The sequence below is a fragment of the Pseudopipra pipra genome, chromosome 8 (genome assembly GCF_036250125.1).
Source record: "Pseudopipra pipra isolate bDixPip1 chromosome 8, bDixPip1.hap1, whole genome shotgun sequence".
NCBI classification, from domain to species: domain Eukaryota; kingdom Metazoa; phylum Chordata; class Aves; order Passeriformes; family Pipridae; genus Pseudopipra; species Pseudopipra pipra.
The window spans coordinates 29,077,061-29,104,936 of record NC_087556.1 but is presented as its reverse complement, the minus strand read 5'-3'; the positions used below and the strand labels follow the sequence as shown (position 1 = coordinate 29,104,936).

At 40.2% G+C, this 27,876-nt stretch overlaps 2 protein-coding genes and 1 long non-coding RNA gene across 6 annotated transcripts in view; 1 reads left to right on the top strand and 2 right to left on the bottom strand.

Moving 5' to 3' along the window:
* Positions 1-6,529, bottom strand: part of VWA2 (von Willebrand factor A domain containing 2) — a 20,548-nt gene extending 14,019 nt beyond the window's left edge. For both annotated transcript variants that reach the window (XM_064663394.1, XM_064663395.1), the window contains exons 1-4: positions 6,445-6,529; positions 4,071-4,129; positions 3,375-3,449; positions 1,319-1,452 (exon numbers count right to left, since the gene is read on the bottom strand). In XM_064663394.1, coding sequence (XP_064519464.1) covers positions 1,319-1,452; positions 3,375-3,449; positions 4,071-4,119 — 258 coding nt within the window. In that variant the 5' untranslated portion in view covers positions 4,120-4,129; positions 6,445-6,529. The remainder of the gene's footprint in view (positions 1-1,318; positions 1,453-3,374; positions 3,450-4,070; positions 4,130-6,444) is intronic.
* LOC135418254 (uncharacterized) lies at positions 6,314-14,611 on the top strand. The gene is made up of 3 exons (XR_010432365.1): positions 6,314-6,354; positions 6,458-6,873; positions 7,266-14,611. It is a non-coding gene; the product is annotated as an uncharacterized LOC135418254 (long non-coding RNA).
* On the bottom strand, positions 7,866-27,876 carry TDRD1 (tudor domain containing 1). 3 transcript variants are annotated; one of them, XM_064663391.1, is made up of 21 exons: positions 27,842-27,876; positions 25,505-25,569; positions 25,189-25,336; positions 24,699-24,804; positions 23,554-23,593; positions 22,569-22,617; positions 20,963-21,046; positions 20,442-20,618; positions 19,114-19,221; positions 18,432-18,602; positions 17,467-17,715; positions 16,188-16,310; positions 14,801-14,911; positions 14,440-14,610; positions 13,257-13,502; positions 12,627-12,743; positions 12,295-12,405; positions 11,027-11,194; positions 10,475-10,696; positions 10,255-10,301; positions 7,866-8,775 (listed from the first exon to the last, which is right to left on the bottom strand). In XM_064663391.1, the coding sequence occupies exons 2-21, from the start codon at positions 25,559-25,561 to the stop codon at positions 8,683-8,685; spliced, it is 2,598 nt and encodes an 865-aa protein (XP_064519461.1). In that variant the 5' UTR covers positions 25,562-25,569; positions 27,842-27,876; the 3' UTR covers positions 7,866-8,682. The 3 variants fall into 3 exon arrangements, with proteins under 3 accessions (XP_064519461.1, XP_064519462.1, XP_064519463.1); XM_064663392.1 differs by having other exon boundaries at positions 20,442-20,612; XM_064663393.1 differs by lacking the exon at positions 12,627-12,743.

Genomic DNA, 27,876 nt, shown 5'->3' with positions numbered 1-27,876 from the left:
CCCCAGTATTATCTATACAGACTATAAACAAGGCAAGAAAGTTCATCTACAGGCAACAGGAGCCTTTGCTGCAGTTACAGGCAGCTTAAGATTTATATTTAGATCCTAGTAGCCTCAGAGACAGTAAGTTTATAAATAACACCTTCTATACCAACCCATTTAGACACTGTGCAGGAAATCTTTCCATTACTAGGAGCAGCTCCCTCTGGCACTGAGCACAGTAGGCAACACAAACCAATAACTTTTCTACTACTTCCTCTAAAACCATTTTCTATAGTTGAAAATGCAAATGGACTAAATTGTCTGTATTGGGCAGTAGATCCAGAATATTTCACTGATGTCTGACAAGAAGTCTTATGGAATGTGACAACTTTGAAGTCAAAAAGGCTACTGATTTTCAGTCCAGTCTATGTGAGGATTAAGTGAAAGAATAGGGGAAGGATGGTATTTAAAAACCAAGACAAAACACAACACTAAATCTTCAAACAGTAAATGTTTACATTCTTATGCCTAAGCCTACATCGCAGTTGGTCCCTAGATGCAAGTCTTTTAGTCAATTTAGTGTGCGCCACAAGAAGTAAATGTCCCTTTCAACCTGAGCCCCCCCAGCATCTCTCAAAGCCTCACACATGCATTGTGGTTCCTTTCCATCACTGTTCAGGCTGCAGAAAGCTTCCTATGCTGTGTGGCTATTAGCTGAGACATGAAGGGTGAAAGATTTTTTAGATGAAAAAATGATGGAAGGGAATGGTGACTTCAGCGTCCAAAGCTGAAAGCCCCTCTGCAACAGGGGCAGAGCAGCAGCTTTCGATCGTAGGACCTGGAACAGCAGTGGTATCTGATTTGGAGGAGGTTTTTTGGGTACAAGTCTAAGCATCTCAGCTGTGGGAACCAGGAGCAAACACAAGACCTGCCTCTGTTGCCTTGCTCCCAGATCTCTCTGGAGAATTAGACAATCAGACATGGATCAGGAGTCCTCAAAGCCACAGGCTGTCCAGCATCAGGTTCCTCTTCCTGCTACACAGAGACCACATGTCTCTGACACAACCTTCCCAAAGACCTGACATTTATTTGGAAAGGTACTGGCAGGGAATCAAGTACAACCACCATCCCAGCCCACCCCAAGGCCCTCAACCAGGGTAGTGTTGTGGGACTGATGCACACCAGGAACCGCAGCCTGTCTGGCTTTTGGATAAATACCCTGACCTCATGGCAGCTGGTAGGTTGGATTTTGCAATTTCACTCAGCACGTTACCACTGGCCTTTCCACACATTGCCAACCTGCTTGAAACTTAGATGAGACATTCCTGACACTCACTCTGTCTGGATGGATGTCCAAGGCATCACAGAGCTTGCCTGCAAAGTGCTTGGACCTTTCAAAGCTTCCTTTGCCAATGCTGTAGGAGCCATCCAAGAGGAAAAGGACATCTAACGAAGCAGAGCACTGCATCACTGGGAATAAAAAATATATACACCGTGAAACTGCACTTTGTTAGTCCCACTCTTTGAAAGTAGACAGCCAAGAGGTGAAAATCCAGACAGACAAATGGACTTGCAGACGGGGGGGCAGCCCAGTGCTGATATCCCATCGCCCACAGGCACTCATGCTCTGGCCTGCAGCAGCTCCAGCTCAGCTCTCACAGTCTGCCAGGCTTTCACCTTAGAGTCCGGGTCCCCAGCCTGGTTTCCCAGCTCAGTGAAAGCACGGGAGCAGCATCATCAACCGCAGGGAGAGCTGCTCTTGCTGTGAGGACTTGCAGGGGTGAGCAGCAGGGAAAGGTGGCTGTGCCGGTGGGACCTGCAGGCTCTCCCAGCCCAGGGCACAGAGGCATTTGCAAAGTGCACAGAGTCCCTTGGAGACCAAAGTGTTTCATCTGCAGCACATCTTTCAAAACACGCTCTTATTTTTCTAAACATGAACTCTCTGAACAGCTCCCAGACACTGACAGAAACACTTCTCACAAAAATCTGCCTTTTATCTCATCTTCAGAGATGTGTCCTTGTATCACCCCTGCCTGCATGAACACAACTGCTCCCAAGTACAAGTTTCTGAGGTGCTTATGCTTTTGATAATTTCACTGACATAAATAAATAAATGGCAGTTTGCTGAAGAGTCATTTTCAAAGCATTTAAATGGAAATTTTAAAGTCTCCTCTGCAGCATTTACCAGAACCAACTTCAAGGGAAACTGAATCCAGAAGCCCAATACAGAGAGCAAGCACACCAAACCTTTGAACCATTTTGGCCAGTGACATTACTCTATCTCCATTATTATAATCTCTTTATTATCACCACTTTTTCCAAATCGCTTCTGCTAGCCAAAACCTGAATTTATAATTATGGTTTTCTCATACCAGATTATAGGGATTGAAAGTTGTAAAGCATTCCCTTCTGGGTCACTGGTTCTTCTAAGAGGGCACCCAGCCTTGCCCTGGAGCACCGTGTTGAGGACAAGCTGGAGCGCAGCCCCCCTTCCAGCGCTGTCCCAGCCTGTGAGCCTTGTCCTCTGAGCCGGGCTGAATGTGGAGATGCAAGAACCCAGTTTGTTGTCCCTGCCCCCAGCTGCCTGCCTAAGCATGAACAGAGAAATCTGCTGTGCCCCCAGCCCAGACTGGACTCAGCATGGAGAAATGCTCCTCAGGTTGCTCTGGAGTTGAGCAGTATGAGGAGGGGGCTCCAGCTGCAGCCATGCAGTTTTCTTCCTGGGACTTGTAAGTAGGATGTCTGCAGCCCACCCAAGGACTTGTGGTGATGTGCAGCAGTGAGGAACACCCAAACACAGCACCTCAAGATGGGATATCTGAACTGAACACATGGTGCTGTAGGATGGGGCTGGAGGGCATTCCCAGCATAGGAAAAAATGTAATTTATCACTTGACAGCCAACAGAAAATAATGGTTAGCAGGAGAACACACAATACAGTTTATCAGTGACTGAAAGTACATCCGGGGAGCTGCAGGTGAATGTGGTTTGCCAGCCAGCCAGAGCTCTGTCACCCCTACTCACAGCATCGTGACTGCTGCTGGCTTTACAGCCTGAAAAAACTACCCACGTGGGATGTCTGATCAAGTCTGTAATTAAACACAGCTCTCTAAATCAGGATTGCTTGAAGTCAGCTCTGAAGGAACTGACAGAAACACCAGCCAGCTGGCAAATAGCCAATTTGGGAAAAACAGAGTAGGTTGCATCCCAGAAGAGCCAACACCAATGAGGAAGAAAGCCATGTTAGGGCAGAAGCAGCCACTGTGCTGTGCTTGCCAGATCATTGCTGGAGACTTTATGGACTGAATGGGTGCAACAAATGAAACAAAAACAAAAACAAAGGAAGGAGAAAAACAGAAATAGGAAGGACTTGCTTTATAAAGCAAACTTACACTTGACAGCAGCTGAGATCTTGCCGACCATCTCCTGGTCAACATGGATTTCTAGTACACCCAACACCAGCAAAACTGTGGGATTAAACAAATAATCACCCATGAACGCTACAAACTGCCTTACAAATAAAAAAAACAAACCCAAAAAAACCCCACACCTGCTTTAATCTATAATAGCAAAAATTCTGGTTTGCTGTATACATTTCACATTTGCAAAAAAATAATTTGGTGACACAGCAGCTTACCTATGACAGGAAATTCCTTCTAGCAGGGACAGAGAAAGGATGAAAAATGCCAAGGACATGACTCCAGCACACAGGACAGACCCTATGCTCACTGTGTGTGGGGACAGTGCAAGAATGAGAGCTAGACCAAGCTTAGGCTTCTGAGATTTCAGTCATAAACACTGGAGAAATTTATGCACTTTTACTGTGATAACAACTTCAGCTTTTCCCATATCAATTAGACACTTCACCTACAGATCAGTCACATATGTTCGAATTCTCAGAAAAGCTGTTTCTCCAGGTATATTATTTTCTCTCCTTCTGTGTGAAACTATGTTTCAGAAGTTTATTACTAAACCTCCGGGAGAGGCACTGACTTGGTTCTCATTCCTCAGAATGAAGAACTCTGGCCAGAGGTGGGGAAGCACCTGAGACAAAAACCACTAATGTAAAATGATGAATTTAAATGTACCTTGGGAAAGCAGGAAAATGCAGATGGATGGAAGTGACAAGAGGCTCATGGTGACAAATCTGGGAGGGGGAAAAAAAAAAAGAGAGCAATAAGAATCCAGTTCCTAAAGCCAGTTTCTTTACCTGCAGCTGATCATCTCCTTGCTGGGCATCTCAGGTGATGGGCTCAGAAACATTTTGTCTGAGGGGCAAAAGTAACTCCTGCCCTGGGGAGAAGGGTGGGAAACAAAAGGACAAAACATGAAAATGAGGGAAAGATAGAAAAGAAAATCTCCCTACTCTTGCTGTCCCAAGAGTCTCCCCTGCCTGTGTTCCCAGCAGTGCTGAAGGGGTTTGCTGTCTGCAGCAGAATCAAACTACTGGCTAAAGAGCATCAAGCTGGTAGATGAAGTCAAGCCTCGAACTACAGGCACCAGCTTGGAAGGACAAACCTCGTAATAACCCCAAGCAGGAGTAAGGACTTGGAGACTGCTGTGATGAATCTCTCTCGAGGAAACAGAATTCTGGTCTGCCCTTCCCAAGACACTTGATACTGCCGAAAATGAGGAACTGTACTTTTCTCAAGCCTGTCAGCTGCAGTGATTACCTAAACCAGAGGCTGAAGGGAGAGAGGAAACATCCTTTTTGAACATCTCTGGTATTCAATTCAACTCTCAGAATATGAGACATGCTGAGATTATCTCACCTGGCCCCTTTTACAAAACTAACCCTGATGCACACCTTATCTTCCTGCTGCATCTCTGTGAGCCCCAAAGACAAACCACAAACCTGGGAATTATCTCCATGGTGTCAGTCCCACAAACATGTACAAGCTGATACCTGCATGCATTTTCAGAACAGCAGCCTGTGGGCTCTTCCTAAAGGCCCTACTCTAGAAAATAGGAATCTTCCACATGGTTTTTTGTTTGTTTCCAAAACTGCAGTAGGGTCAAAAAAGACCTACTTTTTAAGTCATTCCATCTACTTATTCCTTTTAGAGTCTTCCTGGAAGACCCAGATATCTTTAGGAACACACACAGGAGATGATGTGGTCGATAGCTCAGCACACACACTGCCTGTACAGCACACCCCTCTCTGAATGAAGTGGGAAAATGTGGTTATATGTGGGACTTGTCTCACGGTAATGCCTCATCTTTACTATGCAAAGTAAAAAAACAAAGTGGAAGTCAACTTAGCACAAGTCCCCATGAAATAATTTTCACAATTACTAGGTCACATTTTAATGTCTGTTCACATTTTCCCAGATAACTCGGAAGCAGGGTCCAGACATCTCCATTTTCTTTCCAGTCCAGGCCACTGGGGAAGACATCTTCATCCCTCTTTAACATACACAGAAACCAAGGTAAGAAGAGACAAAGTGACTTGCTCACAGGTGCATGAATTTGTATCACAACTAGGAACCAGCCTGAGTCCTCCTCTACCCATTGCACCATAGCAGGAAAAGCTGCTGTTGCTGTATTCAAAGAAAACAGCCGTTCTCGTTTCTTTATGAAGTACAAACGTCCAAACATATTACCTGTATAATTCCAGGTCCTTTAGTCCTTCCTTGATCATCAAGATTTAATCAAGTTGGTTTTGCGTCTTCTGCAGAAAGATTTTTATTAAGGACATGGGACACAACCTGTTGGAAAGCCTGCCCTGGCAGGTTCAGCACTTTCCCCTGGCCGCACCCTAGAAGAGCTAGAAACAAATCCATTCAAGCACTAGGGCGTGCGCTGGGTCTGGTTTTCTGGGTGATGGGGGGGTTTGTTATTTTAATAAGGTAGCACAGCACTATTCATTCGTTACAGAGAACAGATTCACCACTTGTTGCAGTGGAGCCTGCCCAAATCCCCGCGACTGAGCGCAGGGGCAGAGCTGTGCCCTGGGCGGGACCACAGGCACACACCCGCCAGGGCTAATCGGTGGCCAGGCTCCTCCCGACCCGGAGCAGGACCTCAGCTGTGCAACCGGCTCCTTTGGGTGCTCCTGCCACCAGCACCTCCCTGACCCCGGCTGGCCCAGGGGCTCCGGCCCGCCGGCCGCATCCCGCTGCCCGCGCACCCCTCCGAGGGGCCGGAGAGGTTTCGTTGTTGGGACCGGCCCGCCCCGCTGGGGACCAGCCCAAGCCCTCCTCGGGAAGGCTCACCCTGGCTCCATCACCTCCTGATCCAGCCCGGCTCCGCTCCCCCCCAGGGCGCCCGGAGGGGCCGGGCCGCGGCCGCCCTCGCCCCCCGCCCCGGGGCCGGCGCAGACTGCAGCCCACCCGGCACCTCTGCCTCCCCACGCGGGCTCTACCCTCCAAGGTAAGGTTTAAGATGTTATCAAATAAAAAAGGAAAATAATAATGTATATATGCATATAAGGAAAAAAAGCCTGTCCGAGGTGCACTTTACCTTTTTTCTGCAGACTCTGCGCAGCTCTTGTGCACCTACGGAATTCACGAATAGCCTCCTCCCCTCTTGAATTTATACCATGCTCAGCTGTGACAGCCTCTCCTCCCCATCCATCACATCCTGCCACCTGCAACCTCGAATTGGGGCGGGGGAAGCAGCACCAGGAACACCCACATTGCCGTAGGTTAGATTTAAGAGCAACACTGTTGTATCCGCTCATTTACACGGACTTCGCACAGCTGAAAATGTCTGCGCTCCTGGAGCACAGCCAGAAGGCCTGGCAGCAGCACAGAGCACAAGTACAGCCACAGGCTCCGGGTTACTCTGGCTCCTAACAGCTCTAAAGTAGCTTCACCTAGGATTCAACTTTTTTTTTTTTTTTGAGACTGTTTTCCTAATGCTTGTTTGTCCACAGAAAACACTCTACTGGTGAGTAAAAGTGCCATGTTCACACATACTACACCTAGAGGAGTGATGTAGGGGGTCTGTTTCAAAAATGTTTTGTTGCTTGGAGTTGTTTTTGTTTTGTTTGGTTGGCTCTTTGGTGGGTTTGTTTGTTTGGGGTCTTTTGTTTAACTGGGGGGATGTTTTGTTCTGTAACTGAAGATGTGCAACCGTAGGAGCAGAAAAAAATTCTCTACAAGTCAGTATTTTTTGAAAAGCGTTATCATATTCTTTGGAGTTATAAATAGCTACAATTTTTTGGAATGAAGTGGAATTCACATAATAAGATTATTTCACTAACAGAAGCTATACTGAAGTAGGATCCTATTCCTAGATCAGCTTTCCTTATCGTGCTTTTCACTTCTGTTCTCTGTCAGGACACGTGGTGCCACTCACACATGCTGTAACGAGTCCCTACCCCTGAAAGCTGAGCAATGCAAGAATTCCCCAGCAAGAAAAGGACACAAGATGAGCTGTGTGTGCAGCACCCAGGCCCTGCCCAGCTGTTCTCTGTTCTGCACAGGTCTGATTCGGAGCTAAAGGATACAGAACTGGGGTAGATCCCACCTGCCACCAAAAAGCAGCTCCCACAATAAAAGCCAAGGAAGAAAGCATTACCCAAGCAATTAATTTAAAATACAGGATGGTCCAGCTTTGGACAAAACATTTCTGCCTTACATGACAGGGTCAAAGGACACTTGACACAACTACAATTTTGGTTCAGAACCAGGGGCACAAACAGAACTCTAGAAACGCAAGTGCAAGCATTCATCTAATTATTAGTTACTGCAAGAATATGATGCAACAAAAACTAAGAGGCGGGGAAAAAAATCTGAGGCAATTTAAGGGTAATAAAACATGAACTCAAACAAAAATATTTCACTTGCACAACAAGCTTAATCTCAAGATTCGTCCAATTTGCACAAAGCCCAAGCTTAAAATATATAGTTCAAGTGGACAAAAAAGGCTGACTGCAGTTTCATGAGCAAATGTTTATTAGGTTCCACAAACAGTAATGTGACATTCCTAGATTAGTCAGAAAGGACAACTAGGTACTCAACTACAGAAATACTGAACATCTGTTAATAATCTGACTCAGTATTTTTTTCATAACCCAGAATGGATCTTTTTTCTGTTATATGTGAAAACTTGATAGGGTAGAAATCCTGATGATGTAGCTACACACAAAACAGCTCTAATACAATTCACTTCAAAACAGTATTCACAGATGCATAATAGATAGCATAGGTGTAAATAAAGAACAGCGCACATTAAAGTGTTTAATGATTTTAGGGAGAACCACCTGTATGCAGTCCAAGACAACATTCAACCTTTAATGATACTGAAACCAAGTTTATAAAGAACAATCTGTCTAACTTGAGACCAGAAATTAAGCTGAAAGAAGAGTAATCAAGGTTAGATACAGTTTTTCAAGTAACATTAATGGTATCAAAATTAAGTAAGCTTTATGATTACAATAATTTCCAATGCAAGTTTACAAAATAGACTTACAATGTAGTGGCCATTTCATAAACTTCTGTGCATTCAACAGGAAAAGCAAGAAGTTTAGCAGGACATGGTGGAATAAAACAAAATAGAATTTTTAGCTTGCCACTTTGCAATTCTTCAAGTTACATACTTATGTCACAATAACAACCCAAGCATACATATAAATATAGGTGCTTAAACAGCAGAATCTCTACAAAGTGACTCATTTTTTAAGCTGGTGGATGCTCTTCCTCTTCCAAAAAAAGGAACTGGTTACAGACAAATGAATTGGTGCCTGTCAGAGACTTAAGGCTGCAACAGATTTTTCATTTCAGTGAATCCATCTGTATTCCCATACTTGTTTAAAAGGAAGAGCAGGACTTGTTCGTGCTTTTTAAGCTGTGGAATAAGCAGAAAGAATTAGAGATGCACAATTCTGGTGGTTTTTTAATTGCTGGTTTCAGATCAGGGTAGATCCTGACACTACTAACTCAGCAAAACCCCATATTGGTTCCTTTCTGTTGTAAAATCTTCTGGAGGGGGGACAATCCAGCAGAACTTTAGCTGACTTTCCCTGTCCATGTGAATGTGTCCCTTTCCCCACTTTTTTTTTTGCTGAAGCAGCTTCCTCAAACCTAATTGATTAAATACTCCAATCAGGACTGAGATCACAATCTTAAATTTGGTTATTCACCCATGTCTATTTTCTTATGTTTTCAGTTTATAATATAATCATCTGTCTTCTCTTCATCTCTCATGAGACTTGAGCAAAACCAGTAAGGAAGTGTAACAGAAGATGATCAAACTGAAGTCAGAAAACATATTAGCTAGATCAAACTGGAAGATCAAAGAGACACAGAGGGGGAATGGAAAAGGGGGCTCAACAGCTTACACTGGGACAGAGAAACCAGCTACACCGAGGAACATTATTGCCTTTCTGCCAGGGAACTCCCAGTAATGACGCTAACTCTGAAGCAGTGAGACTTTGAACAGAAATGTTCTTTTCCTACCTCTAAAATACCATTTTTGCTTTTCATCTTGCTGCCTGTGGTTGGGGGAAGACAGGAAAGTTTGAAACACCCTTGAAAGGGGTTTCTGTCTTTAAAATTACGTTTGCTTATTCCTCTGACAAAGAACATCACTTTGACAAAGGCTGATGCATCTTTTCTGGTGTACTTTTTTTACACTTTATCTAAAGTTCTAAACTTTTAATAAATAGCCTAAATTAAAATAGCAAAGGAGAAAGCTTAAAACCAGAAAGCTTTCAAAAATTATGTGAATATGCTATATCTGTAAGACATTTCAATTTTTTCTAAAAGGAAAAAAAATAATCTTGCAACTGGCAAACCCTGTCACATATTCCAGTCTTCTACTGCACTCAGATTCTCAGCCTAGCTCCATGACTGAAACTGTGGCACATATTAATATTAATCTCTATCTGAAATACACATGGTAAGAATTTTCTTACATATGCAACTGTCTGCCAAGTTGTGTACACAGCAAAACAGAGCCATATTACTGAAAAAATCCAGCTGCCCTTTGTCCAAATGACACAGGTGATGCAAAACACCAGAACTATCTTTAGACAACAAAGTAACACTCCTGAGACTTCACACTATAGAAAAATAAAGTAAGAGCCATATGTGGGGCAAAGTACAGACTAATGAAGTCTGTGTGATCTATACACTATCCTCCCTCAGTCTCAGGGTGCTTTAATTATTAGCACCTATAGAAAACTGAGAAAAAGTGTTAGGATACACTTTGCATATCTTCCATGTTCCAGTTAGCTACTGTCTCCCTACTCCCATTTGCTTCCCCACATATGGTTTCTTTTAAACTCTAGAAACATAAGGAAGTATTGCTTGGACTGGATCTTACTTGCTCTTTTAATTCCGTGCAGCAGCATTTGGTCTCATCTCCATTACCTACAAAAACCCAAGCAAAGTGAATGAGTAAAATACACATGGGCACTGCTTCCCAAATTAAGAGGTGACATGTGGAATTCAAGATTTTTAGAAGGAAGTTACTTAGAACACCCCAATGTGTTTACAAGTTCTTCAAAATAAGTAAACTGAAGTAATTAAGCGAGAGTACGTACCTTGACATTCACTATGTGAGTTTTCAGCACTGCAGGATTTGATCAAACCTTGCTCTACAAGTTTGTCAGCTACATTCAGACCACCATTTTCACAGTGTTTCTCTACCGTTACTAACTTAACATCTCCGTTAAACCCTTTCACTGTAATTGCGACGAATTGCTTCAATACCATTTCTTTCAACTTGTTAAGCAGTAGTGGAGACCACTCAACTTTCTCTATTCCTGCAAAAAAAAAAAAAAAAAAGACAATCCAGTTTGTCATCTAAATAATTCCTTTATGATATGACTTGAATCTTACATTTTTGAAAATATGATGCTAAATTTTCCAAGTATAAATAGCTTAAATGCTACAGATAATGAACTAAAACCATGCTTTCTAAAACAGCTTTTGCAATGTTAACCAGTGTACTATTTCAGTGGGATCATCATGTTGTTTACCAGTATTAAGGAATGAACTACCACCAGAACAGGTACAGATTTCTAATGTTCAAGAAAACAAGTCAGGGGTTTTTGGGATGTTTTTGTTTTGCTTATTTTTGGGACCTTTTTTACCTGCAAGTGAACATGTAATTGTCTGAAAAGGCAGCTTTAAAAAGGAATCACTGATTGGCAGCACCCTTGAAAGTGGTAAAGTTTCTGTGTTCCCATAGTCTGCATACAGTACTTTCACTGCAGACTGGGAAGCTTCTAGAACAAGAGCTCTGTACCACCGGCCATTACCTGAAAAGATTGGGACAAGAATAGTCACATGTGAAATATCATCTTAAAAACACAGTTTATTCCAAGAACAAGAATCTATAGAGTTCTACAGGAATTTTTAAACCCTCTGGCACATATATAAGACCACTTGACAAGAAGCAGGCTCACAAAACAAGGGAATAGTTTCTGACTGCTGTATTCATAAAGATACAAGTTTTGCTTTGAGAATATTGCTTCAACTTGTACAGGTAAGATTTTTACTACAAGACTGTTTTAAGGATGTCTGCACATTCTGTTTCTAGCTCCTTACCTTTGTTTTTCAACACACACTCCCTCTCGAAACATAACTAAAATAAAAAACTTAAAAAAATCTCATTTCCTCAATTATCCTGAAAGGCAACAAGCAATAACAACAACTCATCATCAGAAGTTAAAGACAACTGTCAAACACTTAGGTATACTCTGTACTCTTGTATTCTCGCATTTTTTAAAATTCATCTATCTTGTTTTCCATGAACCTGATCTAGCACCCAGGTTAATTTTCAGCACTTGCCAGGTTGTTTGTAACAAGCCACATGCACTCAACATTTATTTGAATCAACACTTTTTTTTTTTTAAATAGTGAGCTAGATACCAGGAGAGTATCCCCTCTTCTGAAAGACTAAAATAATAAATCAAAATTCCCTCACTGTTAAGAATATTTCTGACTTGAATTAAGAGGTCACTAAGCCTGGAAAACTTGTTAGCCTAACAAGGCTGATCATAACCAGTGTCACTGCCCCACGCTCACACAAAGCAACAGTGAAAAACTACTCAGGCACCCACAATCCAGAAGTGGGCCTGCACTGCTCTGCCATGACTTTCATGGCAATCTAAACAGTAATTTGTTTTCTTCCCACTTAAAACTCCATACATTTTGTTGGGCACAACCTATTCCTTATTTTCTCTCCCTGACTGTCAGGCAGTTTCTTTGCCCTAAAGATGCAGCCAGACTATCCTTTGTAACAGCATTAAGAGATCTGTAAGCACTTTCAAGTTGGCGTTTTTCCTTTTTCTAAAGCAAAAATGAAAGCTCTGTTTTACCCTGGTCAAGGAAATACAAGAACAAACAATTGTCTCACCTGAAAACTGGGCACAACAAGCTTCACCCAGTTTTGGTTGGAAGGGCTCTTTCTTACAAGATCTGCAATAGGTTCCTAGGGCAGCCAGCTCCCTATACTCCTTCTTTTGAACTACAGAAAGAAAACACTTGGTAGTTAAATACATTTGGGTATAATGAAGAGCATACTTCAGTTTTATGCTCCCCTGATCCCACCTTTGGCATATTTTATATTTTCCTATTCTCTGAGGTACATTTCCACATGGTCCAGTTCACTATAGGCATTCATTTTATTAACTAGGTTGCAACAGTGTCTTCTTACTGGTATTAGGAACAGTGAACACTTTTTCTTACCTTCATTTAGAACTGGTACAGCGTAGAACAAGTCTGGGCTTACAATTTCTGTTACAAAGACCCTTATGGTTTCACCTACAGCCAATTTAAATGACTTCCAGTGCCCAAGTGAGGTTACTAATAGAAATTGTAAGAAAATGAAGTGTTACCACTATCCTCCATGCATATACATATTATAAGTAACTGCTACTTTATTTGATATTTATAATATCTTTTTGAATTTCAAAGACAACTATATGTCTTTCCTTCAGGAAGACAAATCTAAACCAAGATAACTGATGCTTAATTTGCTGTTCACAAACTATTGGCATATAAAAGTAGCTAAAGTTAAAAAAACACCTCAGAAAAAATAAGATATTGGAAAATAAACATGAGAAAAGTTTCAGTCATAAAAAATTTCTAATTCTCTAACTCTCAAAGAGTGAAACAGCATTCATTTAAGACAGACACAAATTTTTATCTTTTTTTGTCTGTAATGCCACCTGCAGGGCAGCTTGTGTTCAGCTGTAAAAACTGACAACATAACAAAAACTATACGTTTGTTATTGACATCAAACTACAGTGAAACAACAAGAGCACAGTCAAAAGCTTGAATACTGAAAATCTAAAAGTTAACATTCCTTTAATTACCTTTTTGGTCAACAGACTTGTTTGGAACGTTATTTTTATCTTGTGGAACTTCCTTTACAGCCAAATTTTCAGAAGTTAGTATGTCATTGATCACTTTTGGACGAACTGTGGAATTGTCCGTAAGCACCACACCTGCCCCATCTCTGGACAGGGAGGTTACGGTGGCTTGAAGCTCTAACCCTGAAGTGCACATATGAAATCTTATTGCAGCTTTTTTATTCCATTTGTTATTGTGAGGCTTTATACCTAAGAAGTAAAATAACTGTTAAAATATCTCCATTCAGTAATGCTGACTTTCTTCAACATTATAATTTCCTTTAGAAAAACCTTTTTTTTTTTTTTTTAAGCATAACTTGAAATATCAAGGCTATTTTACTACCTTAGGGAAACACATTGCCCTTCATCCTCTTAAGTGGTCTCCCTATTCCTCCTTTCTTTGAAATGAACACATTTCCTCAGGACTCCCAAGTTTTGTTTTCTATATTTTGTGATTCTATTAAGTATATCCTTGTGCCTTTGCACAGAAAACACAACTAAGACTGTTTATGCATTAGTATAATATGGCCTTTTTATCAAAAGAGCAGAAAAACCCCAAAGTGTTTTAAGGGCGGGGGGGACACCAGCAACAGACACTTCAATGAAATGTGAGTTTGAGCTTTTTCCTGTTTCCACATTTTTCATTTTTAAACCAAGTAGACTACATTAGAAAGAAATGATAACTGTGCAGAATTTTGAGTGATTTGCTGTAGAATGGGAATTTTTATAAGATTAAGAAAATTAAGAAACAGAAGTATGGTGCCAAACTCTACAGGAATCAAATGAAACATCCCATTTCAGAGAACTGAAAGGCCGACTTGCTTCATTAAAACAGAATAGCTCCTTTGCCTGCAAAAATTTTGAGTAATAAAGTTGCACAAAAGCACATTTACTTGTGTTTCAAGGCAGCAACCCAAAGCCAGTAAGCACTACACAGAACTAAACAACAAGTTCCCTTTGACCAGTAAATCAGTAAATGAAGTCCATGCAGATCACTCCCCAGCACTGGGAGGACCTCAGGGAAGACAAAACAAACCCCAAAAGAACAAAATTCTGTACAGTATTTGCTTTCATCACCTCCTTCCCCCACAGCAGCAAGTCTCTAAATGCAATAGCTCTCCTAAGAGAAAGAACCCATAAGACACACCTGAGAGCCAGCACTTAATTGCTTGAAATGGAAGTTTTAGGAATGACGGTGAGATCTTCCGTATTTTATCCAATGGTACTTCCTCAAAATTTCCATAGTCCACAAAGCTCACTTGAACAGTTCCACCTGAAGTGATGTTTTGCACCACAGCACGGTACCAGTTACCATCTTCTATTTTTAAAAAAGTTTTTTAAAAAATAAATTAATAATTACTTCACACATTTGGTAGGTCTACCAGCTTTCATTTTTCAGTAAATAAATCCAATTCTTTTCTAGCCTCTGTACAGTGCAAACTATCAGCTAATTTTTTTTTCTTTGTGTTCACCCTGTAAAAACAAAAATATTTCAGGCTGTTACTTGCCAGAGAAAAAAGCACAGCAAGGTTCTCCATTCTCAGGCTTGAAAACATCTGGTGGAGTTTTCTGACAGTATTCAGACATGGATTTGTTAAGTGAGTTTAGAGCAAGCAATTCTGAAAATTAGAAAGAAAAAAAAAATATGAGATCAACTAAATAAGCTGACTTGAACTTTATCAATACTGTCCACTGTATAGCTTATTTGTAAAACATTTCACGGGAGATTTCTGTGAATTTTAGAATTTCATAAAAAGAAAAAATGAGGACACTGTTGACACCGAATTAACTATTTAACTCACTACACAGGCTTATTAGCAGGAAATGATGAGACAGCTGGTATTTCCTGACACATAAGTTCAGTATGATAACAAAATGACCAGTAATTCTTCCTGCTAACCAAAAAAACCCACACTTTCTTGTAAAATCTAAAGTATATTTTACAGTTAGATAACACCATGTAAACTACCTAGTTCAGCCAGTGCATATGACAAGTTATGGGATCTTACCCTACTTGTTTATTTTTTATAGTGAGACCTTCAGCCTGCTCTATACACATCACTTTTAGGGAGGATTTTGGTCATTTGAAGTCTATAAACCATGAGGAATTTATACTATCCCTAGATAAGTCTAAGAATAAACATCTGTCACTTTTTAAAATCTGCCCCGTATTTTCTGTTTGAATGCCTTTAGCTTCCACTTCAGCACTGACTTTTGTCATGTTCTTTTTCTAGCAGGTTAAAAAGCCTTTATAGAGACTTCTGATAGAGAACCAAGACTTTTTTTTTTTAGCTTATCCAAGAAGAAGTCAAGTCTCAAAAGCTGCATTTACTCATTTTCATGTTACAGTTATCATCTCTTTGTAAGTTTTTATAAATCAGAAGAGAGTACTAGAGGATAGCTCTGGTAAATATTGTTTGTGCACAGGGAACATGTCTCTTATTTACAGAATCATCAGGGCTGGAAGAGAGCTTCAAGATCATCTGAGTCCGACTGTCAACACAGCACTGCTGTAATCACGCCTAAACCACATCCCCAAGTGCCACATTCAGACTCCACCACCTCCCTGGGCAACTTATTCCAATGCCTGACCACTCCTTCTGTGAAAAAAAAAATTTTAGATGTCCTTTGGCTAGTTACGGTACTTCTTTTCACTTTCCTCTACATTCTTGGATTTTTATTCAACTGCTTACCTTCAACATTTTCAGATTTCAAACTGGAGTCACTAAATAACATGATCCAATTTCTTTGCCGCTCCACTTGTATTCTTAGATAAAAAACTCAGAGGTAAGCCTTTGTGCTATAAGCTCCCTTCAAACAGCAATTCATTAGAACTACAAAAAATGACAAATCAGGAAGCAAAGAAACTAGAAGAAAAAAGCAGAATAAACTTACCATGGGTATTTGAAATCTGACAATAAAATTCCCCGGGACTGTATACTGTACACACTGTGACACTGACTGTTTGCTTAAGAGTTAATTCAACCCACTTGCATGTTCTTTTGTTTATCGTGTCCTCTAGAGAAGACAGAGAAAAAGAGAGAATGAAAAGATGTTTTTACAGGAAAAAAATTACACATCTTAAATGTTCATTCATATCCTTGAAATTCTTGTTATAAATAGCCTGACAGACTATAGTGAGAGCCTTTTTTGCAGAGTAAAATCAAGTAAGAGGAACATGCCAGTTGCTTAATGTATTTCTTCACTACCAAAAGGAGTGAGCCACAGATGAACAGGGAAGAGTAATCATACAACGAGGTACAGACTATGGGGCAACAGCCTAGGCAAGAGGGACACTGGGGAACCTTGGTCCCTGGGGAACTTGAGCTTCAAGAATGGTCATGCTGAGATGCTGTTTCATCTGCCCAATATCATGTCTGACATGAGAGCAACATATCAAAATGTGTTTGGATGCAGCCACGGGAGTTACCGTTCATTTGAATTTTATGTAACATTCCTTACCCTTCTGAACAATAATCATGTCTTGGCCACAAAGTGTCTATCAGGGAAGATCAAAAATTAAGGGATTTGAACATAGACTTGACAAAAAGACTTCCCCCCAGTTTTCAGAACCAATGGATCAGGAGGGAAGACATACATTTACCAGACACAGGATGGAAAAGAAGGATTTAACATGCTTCATAAGAGAGAAGCTAGGAATCTTCCCCCAGATTTCAAAGAAATCCAATATAACTTTTGCAAATGTCTCAGATAGAAGCTTCGGTCACTAAATGCAAAAAAGGCAATTTAGGCATAGCCTGGAAGCTCTATAGGCTACTGTCAAATTTTCAAGGAGTGAGTTAGGTGGGTTTATGTGTAAAATATAGGACAATGAAGATGAAAATAGAGAAAATACTTTTTGCACTAATGGACAAGGGCATAAGAACAAGCAGGTACTAGCTAGTCATATCCAACTAGAAACCATAAGACTTCTAACCAGAGTCAGTACTAACTTCCAAAAGTAGGCAATTCAAACTTTGTTATGTATGCACAGACACATACAGACACACGATTTCTTCATGGCAAAGTTGCCATGGCTAAACCTTTGAGCTGTGAAGCCTACACTTCATGAGCCAGACTGGAAAGCTCTGACCAGCAAAGAGCTTGCATTCTCTGTACCCACTCCAGTGGGAGATTACATAATGCCAGCTCAGCAGGACATGCTCATACTCACCATTTTCTTGCTTAACATCACTCATTGTGACTGCTGGTAAGGCCACCCTTGACTCCTCAGCTGCACAGCCTTCCTCTATGAGAAGGCTTGATATATTTATCGCCGGAGTAACTGATGTGTCCACAAGCTCCACCACAGATGTAGAACCTTCTTTATCCACTACTTTTACTGTGAACACTTTGTCTTTCACTAGATTTTTCATAAAAGAAGTACCTTCTGAGGTCCAAGTTCCCAGTGGTGGCTTCACACCTAAAAAGTGACACAGTATGGAAAGGTTTTGAGGTCAGTCCAAGTCTCACCAATGTGTGGAAAAGCACAACAAGGCTATGTAAAGCATCAGATACACCAGGTAACTCACCTTTACTCCTCTTGCCCATAACAAGATTTCAAAACCAGTTATTTAGATTCTTAACTTTTTAATTAGTTTAATAATTAAAAATTACACAAAGACAAGCATAAATTGATTGATCCTTGCTGAGAAAGAAAACTGAACTAGGAACTGTCAATGCCCTTTCCAACTTCACAGATTCCACAAGCCTATGGTGAGGAATCTATCAGTACTTTTACTAGATTTGCCATAGGGGAGTGGGACCAATACAGCTCTGAATTTGGAGATATAAAACGAAATCTACCTTCCCCTGCAGTATTAGAACCACAACAGATTTAAGAATTCCACATATCCAGTAAATTACTGATTGTGCTTAGAACAAAAGCATATGCAAAATCTAATGGTCATGTTCATGTAACAGTTTTCCAGACATACAACTCAAGTCACCAGGTACATTATGATAGATTTGTCACATTTTGTAGATATGCCACTACAGTTAAGAATTCTGGAAATAATGCCTACTGAAACCTGCATCCGTCCCCATATTTCCATGTAAGATACTACAGGTATGATGGCTATGTAATCCCACTTATTTTGCCTCTAGGTAGTTTGAAACACCTTATAATTTATTTCCTACCTGCCAAGGAACACCTTATGGCTTGAGCTGGCAAGTCCATTAATGCTGGAATCACAGGACGAAGTCTCATCAGCGGAACAGAGTCAGAATTACCATAATCCACATAGTCCACCAAAACAGTATCTTCAGAAGCATATGCTGTGACAGCAGCACGATACCAAAGATTGTCTTCTAGAAAGGAAGATACAAATGTTCATTGTATTTACTTGTAAATTCTGAGAACAGAATGATTTTTTTTGACATAAAAAATACATCTGTCTTGATACAATTCGGGACTACCAGGTCTTGGCTAAATAACGTTTTGAGAAGCAGCCTATCAGAGCCTCATCATTACATATAATCCCATTTCTTCTGTCCCTTTTGTGGGATCTGAAATTTCAAGTATATATTTATTTCCAGCCATGGGGAGATAATACTTAGCAATGTACAAAACCCCAAATTCCTTTGTGACCTCATAAAAAGCTATTCTAAATAATCTAAATCCAGTGTTAAGAGTTTGCTCAATGAAGGGTCATTCTTAAATAAGTATTTTATAGATATAATTTCTTCAATCATTACCAAGCATAATCCACAGCTAAAAACCAGACAGAAATGAAATAAACTCTATGTGAAACGTTTTTAAACATAATTATAGAATGCAATTTTAAAGTAACGTGAATTTGCATTTTCACTCTGTTTTTACCTGTGAACTGGGCACAGCACACACTTCCAACAGCAGGATGGAAAGATGGACTACTGGGAAATCTGCCACAATATTCATTAAGAGACACTTCAAGCTCAGCAAGTTGACCTAATGTTAAAATATATAAGTTTTGGAACATAGCCTGTCTTGCAATTATTACAAAAGTACACAAATATTAACCTCAAAGCCTGGAAGAACATCTTGTAGTCTAATGGAGATTATTTAAAGAGTTTAACATAATAGCAAAATAGCGATGAGACTAGAACTCTTCAATCAGTAAGACTGAAGAGGGTCCTCATGCAAGTGTGAGGAATCAGCAGTAAAGAGAAGGAATATGGAAAACCAGTGATGGACTTTTTGAACAGAGGAACAAAACTGAAGCCAGTGGAAATTGAAAGCAAGCTAGTGGAGGTGTGCCAGAAAGAAACAAGGAAGGCAGCTCTTTAAACAACAGGCAGACGATGAGGTCGGTCACTTCTTGCCAAAGGAGTGACCTATTGCTATTGGACTACCCAGAGTTAAAAGGCTGCAGATGTACACAAAAGAAAAATCCACTGCAGGAGATACACCAGATCACACCCAGCTGCCAAAGCCATTTTAGCTGAAAAAAGCCCACTGGCTCAGTCAGCACTGGGAGAGGGACACATCTCACCAATTTATTCTGCTTTTCATTGTCCCCCAGCCATCTGTTTATGGGCATTGTGGAAGATGCACCTGAAGGCCCTGCAGCCTCACGCTCTGGCCTCTACAGTGTCACTTACAGTCTTAGGTTTTATTCTGCCAGGAGGCACCAAAGCACTATTATCTGGCCTCCTCATATTCAGATATTTCCTCAGATATCATACTCAGATATTCTACTCATACTACATATCCAAGACGTTCAGTCCACACACCTAGTCTTAAGGAAACACTTCCCTCCACTGTTAAAGGGAATAACAAGGTATCATAGGAGTAAAAAAAGTAATTACAAACTCAAAACACATTTCTAGAACACCTGAGTGAACACATTTAACACTAAATATTTGTGATACGAATTGACTTCAGATTGCTAAAATCCAAGCCATATCACCTTTGTACTTTGCACTACTCAGACTGCCCACAAATTAACACAAGAGCAGTTAGTAAGTGATATTAACAGCTAACACTGCCAAAAACTATCCTCTACAATACTGTGGCTCTTAACTGACTGAAGCATGGCCTTAAGCTACAGGGAATCACTATTTCAGGTAAAACTATGAGACCAGCAACACCTCCCTCCAGCCACTCTCTAATGAAGAGAAAAATGCCATATTAGGCATCCTACATTCTGTTCCCAACATGTCACTTACAGGCATTGTCCATCTGCTGACAGAAGAAGGTGTCTGGATTTTGAATGTGGGAAACCATACCAGAAAATTTGTCTCCAATGCTTATAGAGACACACTTTGCAACTGAATTAGCACAGTGAAGAGAGTCTTCATCTTCAGGTATTTTCTTTGCACTTCCCTTTGAATGGTTTTCTGACACTGTACATAAAAAAGAAAAAAGGTTGCTGATCAAAAGCTAGATGACTTTGAAAATATAAACATATTGAAACAGTTTATTCTTTTTGTTGACGCTTTAGACTTTGAAGGCTCCTGTCACTTAATCCACAAAACTGATGCTCACATAATAATCACTAAAATTTTATACTATTATCACTAATATTTTATACTATTAAGAAGTGTATGAGCTACTGTCACTAGTGACCTGAAGGAAGCTTCACTAGCATATATTTTTAAGTGTGAGGGGATGCTGCTGAACAGCTTGAATATGGTGCAATATGGAAGGACCTAAAATTCCCCAAGTTTAGTTTGATTTGCTTGCTTACCTCTTGGAGAATCTCCTCTGTTGGCATCACTTTCTGGAATTAAGTGAGACTTCATTTCTAAGGGAGCCTTATTTAGGCAGTCGCCTAAAATACAGACATGAGAAAGCGATTTACCATGTAAGATAGCCATCAGTTAGTTTCATTTCAGAACTCTGCTCTGAGCCTGACCTATATCCCCTATATCCTTATCACAAGGTGAGCATGTTTGACTTATTTGCTCAGCACTTAATATGTTTAAAATGCAAAATAAAAGTAATTTCAGAGTTGCTCAACTACTTGAGTTTTCTGAACACATTCACAGCTCCAAGACTCTTCGACAAAATAAAATGAGCAAAGCAGTAACAATCAACATTTGTTTGCAGTCACTACTGTTAACTGAAAAACTGGTTAGAGCTTTTCAGACACAAAGGTTCATAACTTACCTCAGTATTTAAAACACTGATTATATAATGAGTTACTAAGAATTATAAAGAAATCTTGAGTTTCTTAGCTATTACATATTCTTTTTCTGATGCATGAGAACAGTATTCCAAGCTTTCAATATCATTATTTTCAAATGAAAACCTTAATACAGGTGTTTAAGTTGCTTGTGAAGTCATGGGATAAATGCCTGGAACATTTCAAGAATGCAGTGATATTTATGTGATGTTCCCTCCAAAAGGTTGGCAAGTTATATATTGCTTTGCCATTAGTGTGCTGTAAAGCAATCAAATGGGAAATATGCCCAGCACAATCCTGAATCAGTTGAATATACATGGGACTAAGAAGAACCATCCTTTTAGAGACTGCAGAGAGTATGACACAGAGAATAAGCTTCCTGCACACGAGGAACTTTAGCAAGCTAAGAGGATCGACCATCACTCCTTCAAAGTTTCTGTGGGCTGTAGATCAATGAAATGAATGTGCTCTCAGCACTATATTGTTCTTGTTCTCCAGGCAGAAGAAAACCTAAACAATACAGCCCTCCAAATAATGACAAAAGGTACACCTTGTGTGTATTGATCTTGTCTGACAATCAAAGCCACCCAGCTCAACTGAAAATCTGAATTCTGACTCCTCAAAGGTCTGGTGCTTGGCTTGTTTCTATCCACTGAGGCTTGCAAAGTCAGAAATACAAACATTCTTACAGAGTTCTCCAACTAGATACAGCAACATCCAGTGATTGCACTTTCTTTGGGATACTTTAGTGAGCATGTATGAAATATAAAAAAGCTGGTAAAATCCTAGATGGAACTAGAAAATGATACTTTAATTTTTAAAGAGTTAAAAAAGGATGAGATACAGAAACAAAACAGTACCAAATTTTCATGCATCTATTAAAACAAAGAAAAAAATAAACAAGTTAGTTTAGAACACACGGAATTTATTGCTATTCTACTGGAAAAGTAACCTTACCAAAATTTAAGGTTATTAAGCCTAACAAGGTATTTTGAGCACTGACATTTTAAGAATACCTCTATATGGAAAGGTAAAACAAAGCAAGTTGGAACAGTGACAAAAGGAGAACAAAAGAAAACACTCGTCTTTTAAGGGTGTTGGGGAGGGGTGTGAACATAAAAGCCTGAATTGTATTGGGTTTTTTCCCCACACTCAACTAAGTACTTACCAGCCTCTGGAAAAACAACATCTACAGCAAAACTCAACATCACTTCCTCCTGTAATATATCAACAACAGTTACTGAACAGTGGCCTGGAAAGAATTACAACTAGAACAAGATGGGTAGAGGACTGTTTGCCCCCTCAACTAAATAATTGAGGCCTTCAGAAATATCACCTTGCCTATAAAAGGTAAAGCTGCTGTTGGGATTTGAAGTGCTATCAATTCAACTAACTTCTTAACTCTCTTCTAAAGAATTCGGCAATTAAGTAAAAAGAGAATCCACAGAAGCTGAATTACTCTACTTAAAACAGGTATAAGTTATGTTTAAACTGCAGTTGTTCAGCTGTAGCTTCAAAGAGTACATGACAGAGGAGTTCTCTGTACAGTGCAAACACGAGGCTAGTTGGAGGCATGCACGTTTATTCCCTTCCACAAATACAATCCCAAGAAGCAACGAAGACAAAAAAATCAACTCCTGCAGAAGAGTTCATAGGAAGACTGCAGGCTCAAAGTAAGATAAAGAGAGGCTTCAAAATATTACAAAGGAGAACTGTGTCATCTTTAATTCCTGGTACAGCAAAGAAACAACAGCTTATCTGCAGTTGTTACTGTTCAATATTACATTAAATTTACTTCTCTAATAAACTGCCAAGGCTTCAAGCATCACCTCATGATCTATACAGAAAAGAAAGCACCAGAAGTTTTCTGAACTGGACACACTACATCTGTTTCCTTTCTATAATTCCTCCAGCAACATCATGCATGTCTTGATTTTTAACTTTTTCACATATGTTTTTTCAAACAATACCAGAGTTGTCTCTGATAGTGCCTTTAAGGGCTCTAGATGTAACTATTTCTGAATGCTTCCCCCAGTAACTTTTCATTTGAAGCACTGATCTTTCTAAAAGGAGAAACTTGTTCCTTTCCTGTACAGGTTAAATCTCGCTCACAGCAGATCCATTCAAGAAATAGTCAAAATTGTATTCCATACCTTAAGACAAACTCCCTCCTTGGTTTTGTTCTTACTTGCACTGTAATCAAAGAAAAAATGTTAATTCTGAAGAACCAAAGACTGACAAGTAGCATTAATAATACAGTCTACTTGCAAATAGAAATAAAAGGCTGTGTTCATAATATGTGTTTTTTGTCAACCCTTATTCCTCATCCAAGAAAATGAACTATATGTTAGTTCCCTATTAAGCAACACCTGGTGTGTTTTTCCTGACAAACTGATTTTGATTAAAATTGAGATATCTGACACTGTTGTGGAGTTCTGCTAACACCTTAATCCCAAGCCAACCTCAGGAACTATAAAATTGAAAAAAAAATTGCTATTTCAGTAGAATACAAAAGTAATATTCAGGTAACATACATGCCAGACTGTCCCCATGTTTCCCTCCACATTCATCACTGCAGCAAAACTTGTCCAAAAAAACAATCTCCTTTGTGTACACCTGGCTGCAGATTTGCTGAACTGCAATCATCACTCCTTGCTAGAGACTGTCAGTTAAAATGCTCAGATCACCCCCTAAGCTGTTCCAAAGTCAGCCAGTCAATCTGTACTCTGTCATAAACTAATGGTGCTTACTTTAGTTGAAACAGATTAGTGAGTGATCTATTGAGCATCCAAACCAGCATGTAAAAAACAATGAGCACCAGAGAATGGTCTGGCTCAAACAACTACTTCTGATTGCAACTGTGCTCATCAAAGATAAATATCCACGAATTTCACTGACATTACAGCCAGATTCAAAGGGTGCTCCTCAGAACCTGCAATCCCTTAACCATGACACTGCTGAGAGCAGAGTCTTGTTTCTCCTTTCCCTATGTTAAGAACAGCAATAACAAAGTCATGAGACAAACTGGTATCCTTACTGCATCCTCACCTGGTAAAATTAATGCTTTTGTTTTAAATCACACTACAATATGCCTTAAGAACTCCAAAAATATCTTTCAAGTAACCCTTCTGAAGCAGCAGAGCTGAGTTTTCCATCAGGTGTAAGATAATGCAGTACTAGCCTAAGAACAAGCAACATATTTTACTGTGACAGTGCCTTCCAATGGTCATTTCTGTTGTTTTGGGAGGGATATTGTCTTTCTGTGCAGATTATGTGGCAGAACTTTTAACAAACTTACTTCTGTTTAATGGGATCACATACAACCCTATGTGTTGGCCAGTCTTTTTTCTGACAATCTGCAGAGCAATAGTATGTTTGCATACATTGTGAACACCTGAGAGTTCCTAAAGAAAAAAAGACAGAAAAGTCTGAGAGAAACATATATTGGAATGGACAAGAGCTGTTAAGATAATTGCTTTACAAAACAGCTCCACTACTATTCTAAGCACCTACAAAGAGGTATTTGTATTCACACACAGCTGTTAGACATTAATGCCAAAATGTCCCAAATTACTTCCACATTTAAGGTAAAAACCCCACCACTTTTGATAAGGAGATGCTATCTCCTGTTTATCAGTTCTACTACTCCAACTATGTTCTGAATAGTCTGTATTTGCGTCTCAGAGTCAAAAATATACATTCATTTTAAGAAACTTCTGAGCAAGCCTGATCCGCTTTCACTGACAAATACACTGTATGTCATAGACTACAGGACAACAGGCACTTACCATACAGACCACAATGATGGCAAGTCCCACCTTTAGGGGGTGGTACTAACAAACTCAAGAGACTCTCATCACAGCAAACAGAAAAAGCATTCTTAGAGAAACATTGCATTTTCTTTGGCTTCCCATTAATTGAGTTAGAATGTGAGTCCTGTGGAAGAAAAACCTGAAGTTATTCTTACTAGAAAAATGTATTCTGATTTACAAAAACATGACAACAAAAAGAGCCGAAACTTCAGAGTTCTAGAATGAGCCACATATGCTGATCATTTCTGCTATCCAGAAATGCTCAGAATACTTGGAGCATGAAATAACTCACAGTATTTTCTTCATCAGCTGCAGCTGTCAAGTTTCCTCTACAAGTTTTGTCTTCCATGGAACTTCCTAGAAGCAGAAGTTTTTGCAAAGGGATCTGATTAACAACACTAATGCATGTCTATGTTATGGAGTATTTGCAGGAAGAAACAAGGATCTTGGCTACTCCTACTATTCTACCAGCACATTTGAGCACGTGGGGATGCTAGGAACATGACACGCTCTGGAAGTCACTTCTTGTTTTCACTCTGATACTACATTTATTCAATAATACAATCAGTGGTATTATTAAAGCAACAGTTTTAACTGTTCTGTGCTTACCACTCAATATAATGCCCATAATGTCCTCCACCCATGAATTTGCTTCAATTAAAGTTGTTTAGCAGGAAGAAAAAAAAAAATTACATAATTTGCAATAGTCAGAACAGGCAACTTTACAGTAGCTGAAACAGTACGAGTTTCCTCATTACTGTTGAAAATGTGGCCTATGTTATACCTCTGCATAGTTTTGTCACATCAGCAAGTATTCAGAAACAAAATCTCCGAAACAAGAGATTCTGACTTTCTAGTGAGTGCCTTATAAACCTTGTAGCCTTTCCTGGGAGTTTTTTGTCCATGAAACAACTCTTACAAGACATTCAGCTAAGCCTGCATACCAACACACTAGGAACTCTGTTTTTATAAGTGTGCAACTCATTCGCCCACAAAGAATTTGTTTCAGTTGTAGGCTATACATGCCATTCAGAGTTTGTTCCAGTCTGGCAGGACTATTACCTGAGATCTCCACTGAGCCATCATAAAGCTTATGTGGCCTTTTTATCCCCACCTGTAAACAAGTTAATCTTGTAAACTTTGCCTGAACTCTGGCCTAACATGAAATCAAATTTCATGAACTCTCCAGACCCAAGACGGTTGTATACCAAGCCTTTCCCACTCCTCAGCTTGGAGTAGGAGAACATGGATCAGATAGTACCTCTGATGAGGCAAGAAACATAGCTAAAAGAACTCCAACTCCCACTGTGGATATCTGTCCCAAATTCCCTACTCCAAATATCCTGGTTTTTTTCCAATTATCTAAGGCATTTCAGCCTGCACAGGTTTGGATAATTAGGAGCTAGTTGCATTTATAAGCCATACTCGTACTGATGACGTTCATCAATAATCAAGCATTTACACAATAATGAAAGAACAAAGTCAAGATACCTGTGTTAAGCTTCAGACAAAGTCTCTCTTATTGCACTTGTGCTGCAGTTAAAACTTTCTACTGTACTGTTTCTACACTTGTAAAAAATATTGCGCATTGTTTGCTTACAAAATACTGATTTTGGTTAGATAATGAAAAACTCAGACTCAAAACTGGAAGTCTTTTAACAGGAAGCTGGCACTGATGCTTAAATCTGCACCTGCAACTTCATTATGTTGGAGATAAGGTGTTTCACCATCATGTCACACCAGAGTATGACCAAAGATGGCAGTGGGCCAGGTAACTGCAAAAGCATGGATTTAAAGATGAATTCAAGCAGACTCACGAATTAAAGTATTTTTGGGTCATGTTCTGAAGCCATATTTCAGCATCCATTTTGGAAAGGCTCATTCTCTACCGTTTGTTTCTTTAGTCTGCACAACAAAAAGCTTTCTAAGTTACAGACCTTGACAATAAACAAACACCGCATATTAAACAACGAAAATTCCTTCAGGAGAGGAACACACTACAAGCAGGAGTGGCCATCACCAACTGCACATGAAGCTCGATGGATCCACAAGAGACGTGTCTCTCTGGAGGAGACCTCACTGTAGTTTGGGTACAAAAAGTTTGTAGTAATAAAAAGGAAGGCTGCACTCCTGGGTTCCTCATGACCGGGAGCTCTGGGACAAACACGGGCTGCCTGAGAGGAACCACGGACCGGGCTCTGCTGAGATGAATTTCTGGCACCTGCTTTCCAAACGTTAACACTCGATATAATTATTTTAAATGTAAAAGTCTTGCTGTAGTATATAGGCGAAATCAAATTAAAACGAACTTGCAGATAAAGCAGAGCAGTTTTCGAAGCGACACTGCAACCCACTCAACCAGAAATGCACTTCCGCACCCGAACAGTAGTGTTAGATGCTATTTTAATTAAGCTAATTCAACTAAGAATAAAATTAGACACCCCGGCCCCACGGCCTCCAGCCCAGCTCGCAGCCCGCCCGGCGCCTTTCCCCCCTGACAGCCCCGGCCCCTCTCCCCACTCAGGGCAGCACTAACCCCCTGGGCCGCCCCTGCCCTCTTCTGCCCATCGAGGCAGCGCTCATCCTCGGCTGCCTCCGACCCCTTTGCCCCCCTCAGGGCAGCACTCACCTCCGACCGCCTCCGGCGCGGTTTCCTCCTCAGGG

What these genes read in the sequence shown, in the direction of transcription:
- TDRD1 (XM_064663391.1), bottom strand. Translation starts at nt 25,561, where the DNA reads ATGGAAGACAAAACTTGTAGAGGAAACTTGACAGCTGCAGCTGATGAA. An exon ending in TCAGCAGATGGACAATGCCT is followed by an intron (nt 19,222 to 20,441) that starts GTAAGTGACATG and finishes TTTTAACATTAG; the next exon opens with GTCAACTTGCTGAGCTTGAA. An exon ending in GTGCTGTGCCCAGTTCACAG is followed by an intron (nt 18,603 to 19,113) that starts GTAAAAACAGAG and finishes CTTCCTTTCTAG; the next exon opens with AAGACAATCTTTGGTATCGT.